Raw genomic sequence first — 14569 nt, forward strand, 5'->3', positions numbered from 1 at the left:
TATATTTTGGCAAAACTAGAATGGATTTTTGAAAAGAATATAAAATAATTTAAACTTAAACCTGTCTTTGCATCTTGCTTTATGCATACAGTATGCCATATCACAGCCATCACAAAATCATAGTTTAATGTTGAGAATATGCTATTTCTTTTCTAACTTCAGATCAGAGAGATTTGAGCTTTAAAAATCCTGAAAAATGTCTTGCTGTCAATCCAGACAACCCTTTTGATGTGATCTATGATGTTAATGGTAAGAATGTAATTTGATGAGGAAATGAATAACATTTAGGTACACATAGTTTGCTTTTTTTTTTTTTTTTTTTTTTTGAGTCATGATGTGTAATACTATTACAGTCCACTCCGGATAATTGCAACTCGTTTAATCGCAACTTTCGGTTAATCACAATATTTCCTAAGCAATGGAAATAATTCTATATAAAAATCACTGGTTAATTGCAACAAACTTCGGTTTTTTAAAAAGTGGTAAATTCAAGAAATCAAACAGTATATCATGATTAAATTTCATCATGGATGAAATCGTGACAGGTTGAAGAATCGAGAGTGAGCAGGATTTAATGCTACAGTAGTGTGTCACCACTCTGTTAGAGTCGAAAGAGGGCGGGGCTCTGCAGTATGGGTTTGTGACGTCATCGGTGGCCATTAAATAGAAGAGGGGTGGGGCTGGTCATAATCTTGACAACAGGTTATAAATGACAGTTATAAAGAGAGACTGAGCGATATCCTTTGTTTTAGGATTAACAACTGTGCATTGTGACCAATGAGTTTGGTGAGAGCTTATTGTCTCTCATTAAGGCTAATCTCTTTAACTCTGACAAATGTTGAATTGTTGAGAAAAAAGATTGAAACTTCTTCCAATCTGAATAAGATATCGGCTTGCTTCATAGCTGCTTTTGGTTGACAAATCTACACGGGGCTGCCATATGGTTTTTGTTTCAATCAAATTGCTCTGTATGGTGACTAAGAAATTATTTACTGTTGAGTTGACAATAAATGTGTAAAATGTTGAATAGTGGACAGTGAAACTAATTGGTTAAATTTAACATTTGATGTATCCCAATATTTCGATTATCCAAGTGATGGTACCTAATCTTATGAATGAAAAACTATCATATGGATATGATTATAGACAGATTGGTTTCTGGAATTATATTTCCGTCCTCCCTTGCCAACTCTGACGTTCTTGAAATTTAAAAGAAAATAGCCAGAAGGTTTCGGACTTAATTTTCTTTTTTTTCCAAAGGACAATAGTCATAAGGTAAATAATTAAAAAAAAATCCTTTTACAGCACAAGATGGCATGATTTTTTGTTTAAGAGTTTAGAGAAAAACTTGCACATGATAGTCTTCAGCTTTTTTTTGTTGTTTTTATTTTCTATATAGACTCCAACTCAGAGCCTGAAAGTGATGCAGAACAAAGTTCCATATCACATGATTCATTTGTGGTAAGTATGTACATTAAAATAAAATCATAACATTTGTATAGCGTTTATCCACAGTTGGCACCATGCTCAAAATGCTTCACATCACCATATTTTGTGGTGGACAAAACACATTTGCCACAAAAGATGAGACCTGCAGTCTGTTAGGCGCAATACAATATTTCAGGACAAGGACAACACTGTTTTACACCAGTGAGATCTCCTAGTTTTTTGTTGTTAAAAATTTTTCTTTGCAGTGGACTTCGCCAACAATAACACTATTTTAAACCTTCCTCGTTATATTTTGAAGTGATATTCATTGATGAGCCATTCACATTTGAAGTCGTTTGTTTTTTATTTGACAAAATGTGAAAATGATGCGTTTCCAGGAAAAATTAAAATAGCTTCTGTTGGGATTATACTTTTGATCTCGCATTTTGTCCAAATTCTCTTGCATCGTAATGTTTATCAACTTTTTTTGTTAACTATATTGCAGTTGCAAGGTTAGGAAGTTCATATTGTTGCAATGACAACCGTTTATATGTCCAGAATCGTAGTGATATAAAAAATTGTTTTGTAGTTGTTGGTCCTGGTGTAGGATTTAAAGAGTTGGTTAAAAACGGTTTACTGAAACCCTGGTTGGTGTATCTATATTTATCCAAGCACAGTTGAACATATTAAATACTTAGACAATATGTCTGCCTTTCTCAACTCTTTTATTATACTTGCATTATTAACCAGCTAATTGTTTAGTTGGATTATTAAACAATGGCTCTTCATGTTTATTGTCAACATGAATAAATTGATTGATCTGTCATCTTTTCCACAAAATATACAGGGTCCCGATTTTGTTGCTGACTCCGAGTCTGATTCCTCTACGTACTCTGTGAGGTACCCAATGCTGAGTACATCATTGTCTCTGGAACCTAGTGCTCATTCCCCAACTCAGTCAGAGCCTCATCCACAACTATCACAGACTGAATCTCGTTGCCAGTCTGGGACCCAGGTTCAACCCGAATGCTATACACTTGCAAACCAACGTGTTACGTGTAATTGAGTGATATTTTTTTGTCATTCTTCTCCTTTGATATTTGTGGGATCAATTTTAATTTACCCATTCCTTTTAAAAGAAAACTTCCACCCCCTCCATGGTGCTGCATTTGTGTTATTGCATTTTTTTCTGTTTTGGCAGTGCTGCGTCGCAAAATACGCTACCATTTACATAACAAGCACAAATCCAAATTTGATAGGGTGGACATCTTAGAATCTGAAACCCCAATGTGTGAGTGATATCAGTGAAACCAGCCATAAAAATGTTCATGTTTATTTTATTGGGGGTTTTTTTGTCTGTAATAGACTTAAATTGCTTGTATTGTAAGTGTTAAAATGGTTTTTTTGTTACAACCCATCTATATATTAAAACTGTTTCTTTGTATTTCTATGATGCTTAAGGCTTTTTTTCACAGACCAGCTGGAAACTTAACGAGAATCAGAGTAGATAACATTTTTATTAATCTTGCAACCTAAACAGTATATGATGATTGGGAGCATTTAAAGAAAAGCACGTTTTCTTTTTAATTTGTCGGTACTAAAATTATACTTTGATAATGTCTGCTGTGCTACAAACCCTTTTGACTTCCAGGTTCAATATTTTTCTTTATTCTAAAATTCTTGGGTTTCCTTTCAATGACAACTGAGATCATTAAAATTCAGCTCACAACATGATGTGTGTAGATTTGATGAAAACATATGTTCGAGTTGAGAAGCAGTGTTCACGAACTTGCTGATCGTTTTTACTAGCATTTATTTTCCTAACTTACTGTGTCAATTAACAAAGGCAAGACTCAAATATTTTCTATCTGAACAGTGTGTTTGTTATTGAAATATTTCCGGCATATACATGTCATATTTCATTCCCACAAAATATAAATCAGGATTAAGTTGTCTGGGCATCAGCATCGTTCAGGCAGTTGGGGGGAAGTCTTTAAGGAATTAATGAAGCCGATGCTCAACCGGTCTGGAGGACGTTTGATTGATGTCGGCTGTTTGTTCTGCCAGCCGGTGATGTTTTCTCACTCCCTCAATGACAAAGAAAGTCATTGTTATGACTATGAACTATAGTCTATTATTACTTTTGTTACTATATTAATTGTTACTTATTGCCGCTACTGTTATTATTATTATTATTATTATTATTATTATTATTATTATTATTATTATTATTATTATTATTATTATTATTATTATTATTATTATTATTATTATTATTATTATTATTATTATTATTATTATTATTATTATTATTATGATATTGCCTTCATTGCATTCTATTACTATTATTGATATAATTAATTTCTGATTGTTGTAAATAATTTATGTGAATTGAATTTTGTCGATTGGCCAAGGGCCTACAATAAACTTAAATGAAATGTTAGTCTTTGGATAGGACTTGGGTCTATTCTTGATTGCTTTTCCGCCTGGGTCGAGTGAAGCATTTGGAGTAAATTTTGTTGCTCAACGTAAAAAACATGACGCTTACCATTCCGCTGATACTGATACCTCCAAGGGGTGGTTGGGGAAAAACCTAAAATTCTTTTGACATTCTGTCTGATTTTTCGCTGAAACAACAAAGGACAATCTATGTATTCAGATGAGACTTCAATGTGTTACTATTCCGATTTATGTTCATATTTTGATTATAATGAAGAGGGAACCCTGAACCCAGTGAAGTGGGTGGATTGATCTATTTATTTCTATTTCAAAACAAAAATATGGCGTCTTTTCACTGGATTTGTTATGTGGCAGAGGTCTCCACAAATCTAACATACCTCTTCCAAAGGAATAGATGGTAGAAAAGTATATAACAAGAAGGAATTATGACAGTTACTTGTCCAGGCCTTAAATATTTGGAATGCTATTCCTCTCTATCGCTGTCATGTAGCTGATGTGCATACGATCTGTCTATTGATTTATTTTCATAGTTCATAGCATGATGTGCTTTATTTTCTTCTTCTTTTTTTCCAGAGAAATACAAAAAGCCAAGGAGACCCTGTCCATACTGTGGACAATTGCAAACAAAACTGTCAAGGCATTTGATGAGGAAACACAAAGATGAGACAGAAGTTACAGAGGCCATGAAACAGCCTGTAAAGGAAAGGGATAGAACAATGGGGAATCTCAAGAAAAAGGGCATTTTTTATTCAAACACTAGAAACAATTCAATAGTTATGCAAGAGAGAGCACAAGGGTCACATGAAGTTGTTATGTGTGCTGGCTGTAAGGGGTTTTACTCTGGACGAAGGGTTTATGAACACAAAAAGAAATGTAGTACTGAGCATGCTCTGTGTACTGGGGTTGTAAAATTTTATCCCGTGGCTCCCAATGCAAGTAAAGAAATAAATGAGAATATTCTTGACAAATTTCGGAATGATGAAGTGGGAAATTTGTGTTGATCAGACAAAGCTATAGTATTGTTAGGAACAAAATTGTGGAGTAAAAGTTCAATGAAGGAGAGAAAAGTTATAATGAGTGATTTACGCATCTTAGGAAATTTGATTTTAAAAACTAGGAAGAGAACAAATCAACCTTCTTTCTCTGGAGAGGACGTGGTGAAGCGTTGTAACTTTAATGAAATATCGCAAACCATTTCTGAAATGACTTTGAAAGAGGATGGGACATTGAAAGCAGGCTTGAAGCTTTCAATTGGATTTATATTGAAAAAGTTAATTAATTTCTTAAAAGGGGAATATATAATGCAAAACAAAATGGAAGAATCCGCAGAGATAGATTTGTTCAAAGCTGTCCTGGATTATAATTGGGATAGTATTTTTTTTACAGCCAGAGTTCAATGTGAAGCAAAGAGAACAAATTTGAGAAAACCCAAAGAGATGCCATTAGAGAATGATATAAAGAAGCTACGGCAATTTATTACTGAAGAGATGGTCCGTATTTGTGAGGATGATTATCAATTATTTGATTCACATATGTTTGTTAGGCTTCGCAATGTCATCGTAGCTAGGCTTACAATGTTTAATGCGAGGAGAGGCGGAGAACCCGCAAGGATGTTGTTAAAAGACTGGAATGATGCAGATTCAGGTGTATGGGTTGATCCCCAGCTTGTACAACATGTCACTGATCCTCTGGAAAAAAGCGTTACTTGAGAAGTATAAGCTGGCCTATCAGTCTGGAAAGGGAAGCAAGATGTTGGTCCCTGTGTTGATACCCAATGACACAATTCAGCCTTTAAGGAAACTTGCACAGGAGCGTAAAGCTGTTGATATTTCAGACAACCCATTTCTTTTTCCAAATACAGGAATATCCAAAGATCATGTAAGTGGTTACATTGCCATCAAATATGTCACTTCCTTAGTAAAGGATTTAGAGAAACCCCAGTTGTTAATAGCTGATAAATTCAGGCACCGAGCTTCGACATTATTTGCCTTACTTGATGTCCCACAACACGAGAGAGATGTCTTCTATCGACATATGGGACACAGTGAATCAATCAATCAAAACATTTATCAGTGTCCACTTGCAATACGAGAAATAACAGAAGTTGGTCATTTTTTGGGTCAAATTGATAACTCAGCATCTGTCACTGGGGAAGGAAATTGTAACATTGAAACAAATGACTCTGTAGTGAATAGAGACTCAAATGCAAATTTTGGAACATCCATAGTAACAGCTGTAATCAAGAAGAAATATTTGATGGTGAAGCAGGAGTGCCAAATCAGCTTACGTGTTCTTCAAAACAAACTGAACCCAAGAGGAATTCAAGCAAAAATCGGAGATACATGTCATGGTCAGATGAGGATACAGATAGAGTCAAGTCATATTTTAAAAACTTTGTCGAAGATGTTTCAGCACATGGTTCAAGGGGATCATTACCTAGAAAGTCTGAAATTATTCTGTTCTTAAAACACCACAGGGTATTTTCACAAAAAGGAATCCCTGAAGGTACACTAATTAGTTTGGTGAAGACAAAGATTTTTAATGAAATAAATAAATATAGAAGGGAAAGAGCGTTTCAATCGGTGTAATGACAATCATGAATTTGATTTGTATTACATTCATTGTATTGTATAGTGTTATTGACATATTTTGGGGGTTTACAAAAACGTTTTATCTTTATATAGTACAATCTGTTCATCATTGCAATATCCTTTTTTATATTATATGAACATTCATTTGCTCAGCTTGAGAGACAAATGCTTTGTAGAACCATAGCTGCCAACCGTTCTGTTAAAAACGGATTTGTTCCGTATTTGACTTCCTGAGTCCGTAAGTGCTTATTTTTAGTTCAAAATCCGTATTTTGTAATTTTTGACTAATTTGTGGTAAAAAAGCCATGTGAGCCTAATGAATTATTATTATTGATCCATTATTATTACTATTACTACTACTACTATTGTTGTTATTATTATTATCATTATTATTGGTGTCCAGTGAGAGCATAATCTCCATTTGTGTAGCTCTTTAATTTGAATTATGCCTCTATCATAAATGATTTTCAACAATTAAAAAAGTTCCATTCTTTTATATGACGCCTGTATTTTACTCAAACCTTTCATAATGTATTGGAGATTTGCATAGGATATGGATGTTAGCCTCGATATACTTTGAATATTCTAAGACAGTATTGATACTTTCACTATTTGTTACAAATATTATTTTAATTAAGAATAAAATTAAATCCACCTTTTTGATTGGAAGGTATTCAATAAGAAAATCAATTGCTTATATTGATTAAAGATGACAATGATTATTTCCCTTTATTAATTTATGAAATATATAAATTTAATCCCTTTAAAAACATCTTCATCTGATTTTAATTTTTTTTTTTCAAGCAAGCTTTTGTAACGGTTTAGGTTCAAGAAAAATAAGTATACTCCATTTTTAGGTGTGTTTATCTTGTCAAAGTAAAGAAGTAGGAATTCTCTAATATTTAGAGGTGCATTTTACTATAACTACTATTATAGTATACTACTTAAAGACCATTATGTTGCATGAAAGAAAACATATATGCAATCGTCTACTTTTTATCTGAACTCACCTAATTTTTACCCCAAAACGCCCTCTCAAGTGATGTACCAGGTTGGTAGTTATGCATTTCTAACCATCTTAAGTTATTTCATTTATTTTACAATTGTGCTTCTTGTGTATTGGTCCTTATCAAAGTTGAGGCAGTTGAATTCTTTCTTTATATTGTCCGTTCTGAATTTTGATCTCATTGTGGAAAGCTCCCATAGCGGGCAGGGAGGTACACACTGTGTCTTCTATCCCCTTATATCTGTTTTCCAACATGCTTTCAGTCTTTGTCTTGGAATGAGATTACTTGTTTTTTTCCTGGCCCTCGCCGGAGTCCTAGCTGGGAGGGAAGCAGTCAAATGCATATTTATTGTTTTGGGAGATGATATTTTTTTCCTTGTAAATCATCTCTCTGTTATGTATTATTACTATATTTGTTATTTTTTAATGTATAATGTAAGCATTTGAGTGTGTTCCTCTTTGTTGGATTTTGTTCTTGTGTCCGGATAAGACTTATAGGTGATCTCAAACTAAGTACATTGGTGATACGCTCTTGGAATCTACATCTGATCCCTATTTGTTCCCAGTTCCCCTATGTCTTACTTTCTCTTGGATGCTTCAACTGTAATTCTAGAACTTTTTACTATCCAATTTTCTTCCTTTTTACTGGCGCTGATATAACCTAAATGTGTTGCAAGCGCCGTAAAACCCTTAAAAACAAAACAACAATCATTGTGGAAAGTGTCATTTTAACGATTCAAATGTGCTGGTACTAAACCCGATAATTGAGCAACATTTGGACTAGCCTCTGTCATCTCAAACTTGTTAGTGTTAGTAATAGTAATTAAAAAGGCTGACTTTTATATGTTGCGATTCGATGAAGGGGGGGGGGGGGGCGGGGCTTCGGCACACATCGCCCCTCATCCCGGGCCAAATGAGCGTTCCTTATTTTATTTTTGAAAAGTTGGCAGCTATGTAGAACTATCTGAAAGAATCAGATATGGCAGAATAAAAAGTCTTTCTACTAACCCTAACTTAATTGGCCAATGTAGCTTTATGTTCAGCATTTTCTAGATACCTAATGTAAAATTTCACTATTCTTTTTATGATAATTTTAAGAGTTGCAATCTTTAGAGGTGACTGTCAAGAAATGACACCTCTGTGCATTTAATTTCATTCTTTCTTTATCCCCTCATCCTTAATCAGAATAATAATAATTAATAATGAAAAAAAATGCAGCAACGACAGCTTAGAACGGCATAAAGTGCTTAAGAATTTTTTTTTTTTTGCATTAAACTTTATTCAAACGATTTTCAACAGTTTATGCTTTTTAACAAATGCAATTAAGCAACTTACCAGCAACAACATATTGGTTTGTTATCATTTGAGGGTTTTATCAGTAAAACTGTTTCTATCCTTTTATGTTGCACTGTACACATAGCAAACTTCATGCTTTTATTTGGTGACCAAAGACTTATGTGATACAGTGGATGAATGTTTGTGATGGCTTTTGGAACTGAAATAAACCTGCAATATGATTTGTAGACTTCTATCGTTATGTATCATTTTTCGGTCAAATGTAAATGTAATTTTACACGAGCTTGATGTATCATAAAACCCACAATGAGCTCAACGTGCAGCTGGTAGTACATTTATATGGACACGAACAACGTTGTTACAATTCAGTAACGTACTCCAATTAACACAAGTGAGACTGTAAATGAGACTTTTACAATGACTCTGCATCGCCACAAATATGGATTCGAACCCTGGCAACTCGGGCGTCAGACGAACTGTCTACCACGAAACCAAAGCAAGCATTGTGCAAGTTAAAGTGAATGAGATGTTGATTGAAGCCGTTCATTGTGTCCATCAGATCTGCTGTCCTATCCATCCAACTCCATTCACTGGGTGGGGTTCCCGACTTCCCATAATGGGCAGGGACGTACTCGTTGCGTCTTCTATCCCCCTATGTCTGTTTTCCAACTTGTTTTCTGTCTTTGTCTCGGGATGGGATTACTTGGTTTTGTCCAGGACCTGGCTGGGAGGGAAACAGTCAAATGTATAGTTCGAGTTTTGGAAGATTATATTTTTCCCTTGTAAATCATCTGTCTGTTATGCTCTTTATTGTTTTGTTTACATATTATTTATGCTTTGTAAACATTTGAGTGTATCCCTCTTTGTTGGGACCTGTGCTTGTGTCTGAATGAGACGTTTAGGTGATCTCAAACTAAGTACTTTGATAGTGGGCTCTTGGAATCTACTGTTTCCTATTTGAAACAAATCCCCTTTGCCTTACTTTTTCTTGGGTGCTCTAATTGTAGTTCCAGAACTTTTTACTATCCCATTTTCTTCCTTTTTACTGGCGCTGATATGACCTTAATGTGTTGCAAGCGCCGTAAAACCCTTAAAAACAAAACAAAACAAACCAAGTCCATTCAGTGGTATACAACAACAACAAATAAACTCCTCTGCCTGGTCCCTTCTATCTCTGATCTTAACCTGGGTCGTCAGGTTTCTAAAGGGGTCGGGGACTGCAAAAACAATGGCGCACGGAGCAACTGGGAATATTTTTTGCCGTGTTTGAGTCCCAGGTTATTTCCCTGAGCGCCCCTTCTGAGGGATGGACCTTCCCAGGAGTTAGTAAATGCGTTGCTCGGCCACTTCACTCTACGCACACTGGGATAAGCTTCGACACTATGGCCATGAAGCTCTTAATCTTAAGGACTTACTTTATTTTAGACAATTTGGTGGTAGCTCACTTGAAAATGCACTCTTAGGTATACACATATATAAACATATACTGGGCTCCCTAAAAGGGTTTTTTAATGTGGTCTCCCTAAAAACATGTTTTTACCAAATGTCTCCTTAAAGCTACAGAAACACTTAGTAAAACATTAGGGGGACCGAGTAATTTTCTATATACCATTGTGATCATCAAGCATCAGAATTGTGTTCATAAATCATTGTAGGGAATCAAACTATACTCATTTGAACAAAGATTGAACAGTTTAATCAATTTGAACAAGACATATGCTTGGTCCTCCAATTGGTGCATTTCACAGTGGTCACCTTAATAGTGGATTGATACTTATATATATATATATATATATATATATATATATATATATATATATATATATATATATATATATCTAATCTATCAAATGTAATCTATGTAATCTATCTATCTATCTATCTTATCTATTTCTCTCTCCCTCTATGTATCTATCTATCTATAATAATATATATATATATATATATATATATATATATATATATATATATATATATATATTGTGTATATATATATATATATATATATATATATATATATATATATATATATATATATATATATATATATATATATATATCTGCCTGATCTATCTATCTATATCAATATTCTATCTATTTAATCTATTTTATCTATCTAATCTATCTATCTACCCTCTCTCTCTCTCTCTCTCTCTCTCTCTCTCTCTCTCTCTCTATCTATCTATCTATCTATCTATCTATCTATCTAAATTGAGCATTTATATAGCGCAATATCCACTTAACGTGCTCAATGCGCTTTACAAGGATTCCATGGTCAACAGCAACATTTAACATGTAGGACGAGACATGACGCCTGTTAGGCGATATTACAATTTTTCGGACAAAGACAACGCTGTTAACGGCCAGGTACTCATTTTACACCTGAGTACGGTGAGAGAATGTGAGTAAAGAGCCTTTTCCAAGGACTCAACTATGCGCCGAGCGAGGCTCGAACCCAGGACCTTCCGATCCGAAAGCGAGTGTCATACCACTAGACCACATAGCCGGACATATCTATCTATCTTATCTATCTCTCCCTCTCTCTGTATCTATCTATCAATATATCTATCTATCTATCTCTGTATCTCTCTCTCTCTCTCTCTCTCTCCTCTCTCTCTCTCTCTCTCTATATATATATATATATATATATATATATATATATATATATATGTGTGTGTGTGTGTGTGTGTGTGTGTGTGCGTATGTGTGTGTGTTAGGTTACTCCGTTAAATGGATCTTTTCTAATAATTATGTCTACTTATAATCTCTTTAAAAAGGCTTAGTTATTGCATGAAAAAAAAACCCATATCGTATACACCGTTAAAACAACATATTGGCATTTTTCTCCCTCTCAATTATCAAATGTAAGCCTTTTTGTATATTTTCAAAATCATTTTTATATTAATTGTAATTTTTAAAGGATTAATATTAGCTATACCCTTAATTAACAAAGTTTTAATACAAAAAACGAAGTATTTTATATAGGCAATAGAGAGCGCAGGTGCACTTTGTCTCCTCTTGACGGGCGAGCACCTGTTGCTCTTTTGGAGCCACATACATGAAGCCAGTCAGCCATCTTGTTTTAATGAAAAATCTGTGGTCAACACTTTCTGTCTGCCGTCTGCTGACAGTTCTAGCAGTAGAAGTGTTTCTCGTCCACGAGAAACAAAAGCAGACCGCGAAACAAGGCAGGATTCGACAAAGATTTTATTTGATAAATTAAAAATGGAAAAAATGAATGAATCTTCAGTTGAAAACATCACAGAGGATGAAGCAGAGATTTACGACAGACAGATACGACTATGGGGGCTTGATGCACAGAGACGGTTTGTTATTTTTTTGTAGACTGATTTGTCTTGTAATTGTGGCAAACCGGTTTTGAGAATTACTCTTATCTATTCTATAGATATCCAATCGACTGACCACTTATCTATTTTTGAAAAATTAAGAACCTGGGACTGAATGACAAGGTTCAATAGTTCAACAATTCAATATTTTAGTTTGGATACCCCCCCCCCCTCTCCCTCTCTCTCTCTCTCTCTCTCTCTCTCTCTCTCTCTCTCCGAGACTCTCTACTTTCTCTACTCTCTCTCTCTCTCTCTCTCTCTCTCTCTCTCTCTCTCTCTCTCTCTCTCTCTCTCTCTGTGTGTGTGTGTGCTCACCACACGCACACATTGGCACTGGTGACTCGTCTTACTCTCACATTCATTCAATTCTAATAATTCTCGTGAATAATTGGAGCGTGGACTGTGTCAGAACTTTTTTTTAAAAAAGCTTTATTATTGCTAGAGTCGAACGGAATGAATGGGGGGGGGGGGGGGGGGGGTGTTTAGGTGATTATGTTAACACAGAAGCAATGAAATTAGGAGTAAGAGGGGTGTTCGGGAGGACCACTACCCATGCCCCTATAGTATTTCAATTTTAAAAATCCATAAAATGATTTTGGTGATTTAGAAAAAGGGGAAGGTCTCCATCTTGAAAAGACAAAATCAAATCTAGGAATCAAAGAGGGAGCTTAAGGCAATAAATCGTCTTAGAGTAGTGTCACAAAATTATTTTCCTTGGTTAAAAAAGAGGGGTCTCCACCCTGAAAAGTGAAAAAAAAACAAAAAAAACCTTATTGATGGGCTTGGGGAATACGGATGACCTACTGGCTTTGCTGGGGTTCTTTGTGGAATCTCTTTTAATTCTCCTTTCTTTTAATGTCTTGAATTAACAAGTCTCATTTTTCCTTCAGATATGTTTCTAATCACCATATATCTTCTCTATTGTGCCTAAGTGTTGATGATTTATTTATTTATTGTCAGTAATCTCTTTCAACTTAAGATCTTCTCCTTGATATATATAAATTTACCGACTTCTCATTTTCTTTCAGTAATGCTGATCATTGCAAACAGGCCTTAACTTGTATTCTTTGGCGATGGATTTTAATGGGAGTCCAAGCTGCTTCCTGGCAGTGCAGTGCCAAGTTTGAGGGGCTATGCGACCCATTTTCTACTAAATTTTCATCATGTCATGCCATTGATTCCCTGAATTGTACTCCTGCTTATTTCATACGTATTTAAAATGTGATTAATTTCTTTTCTTTTTCTTTTTTTAAATTTTAGACTGAGAGCTGCGTCTGTCTTACTCATTGGATTGAAAGGACTTGGGGCAGAAGTTGCTAAAAATGTCATTTTATCTGGAGTCAAGTCCGTCACTTTAATGGATCCTTCTCCTGTATGTTGATATATAACTCAGTCAACTAGAATTTTGTCAACGTGATTGAAATAGAATTATAAGTTATTATCAGAGCTTAATTTCACTTCTAAATATTTTTTACAGCTAGTCAAGTTGAAAAAGTATAAAGTTTGAGAAATGTTGCTGGATACCTTCCCATACATCTGACCATAACTTAATGAAAAATTACCCGATTTACTTCAAATAAAAATTAAAATGCTCTGAGGAGCATATTCTTTCAGAAAATGAAACAAAAATTTTTTTTAAAGCGAATCCAAAATTTTCACCTTCCAACTGATTATGTCATGCACTGACGCATTTATGAATTATTTGTTTTATCATAAACAGATTGACAATGAGGACAAAATGTCACAGTTCTTTATTTCAAACGCACCAGAAGGAGATAACGTAAGTTTGTACCTGTATTAAAAATGGCTGTTTTTAAATTGTTCCCAATATCATCATAGTCTGGATTTTTAAAAAAAACTATTTTTAAATTTATTTTATAGGTGCCTGATCATTAAATTAGCCCAAGAAATGGTGGGGGTCCCATAGCTCAGTTGGGAGGCACTCCTTCATACGCAAAGGGACTGAATTAATCCCCCGGGGCAGTCGAGATTTTTTTTTTCCCTCCAGCAATGATTGGGGAGCTGGGTCTGTTAGATCTGGTGGGAAGTACTTTGCGATGCGATAGACTAGAGATAGACTAGCATCCTGTCAAAAGGGTAGCAAGCAATTTCATTGTCCGTTGCACAAAGGCTCTTTTTGAATAATACAAAGAAATGGTGGTGGAAGAAAAAATTTTTCGTGACCAAAATTTTGAAAAAATATCTATCTATCAAATTTGTTTTTTCCTTTTAGAATTGATTTTTTATCTTGTTTATCTTCTAAAAGGCTAACGGATAAGATATCTTTTCATTGCCTTATGCGTCAATGTGGTCTTATGGGATGACATTTGCTTTTTGAAGGAAGGTCCTGGATTTGAGCCTCGCTCAGGGCATACTTGAATCCTTGGGAAAAGGGTCTTTTCTCACATTCTTTCAGTGTACCGTTGTAAAATAAGTACCCC

General features: G+C 34.7%; 1 protein-coding gene across 1 annotated transcript in view; it reads left to right on the forward strand.

Annotated features, from left to right (window-relative positions):
- The first annotated feature begins 11856 nt into the window (after positions 1-11856).
- LOC144961554 (SUMO-activating enzyme subunit 1-like) overlaps positions 11857-14569 on the forward strand; it is a 6555-nt gene continuing 3842 nt past the window's right edge. The window contains exons 1-3 of the mRNA XM_078894704.1: positions 11857-12107; positions 13389-13500; positions 13849-13908. Of these exons, the coding sequence (XP_078750830.1) occupies positions 12007-12107; positions 13389-13500; positions 13849-13908 (273 nt within the window). The 5' untranslated portion in view covers positions 11857-12006. The remainder of the gene's footprint in view (positions 12108-13388; positions 13501-13848; positions 13909-14569) is intronic.

The sequence above is a fragment of the Berghia stephanieae genome, unplaced genomic scaffold (assembly GCF_034508935.2).
Source record: "Berghia stephanieae isolate SIO BIC M18660-M18661 unplaced genomic scaffold, UCSD_Bste_1.3 scaffold3, whole genome shotgun sequence".
NCBI classification, from domain to species: domain Eukaryota; kingdom Metazoa; phylum Mollusca; class Gastropoda; order Nudibranchia; family Aeolidiidae; genus Berghia; species Berghia stephanieae.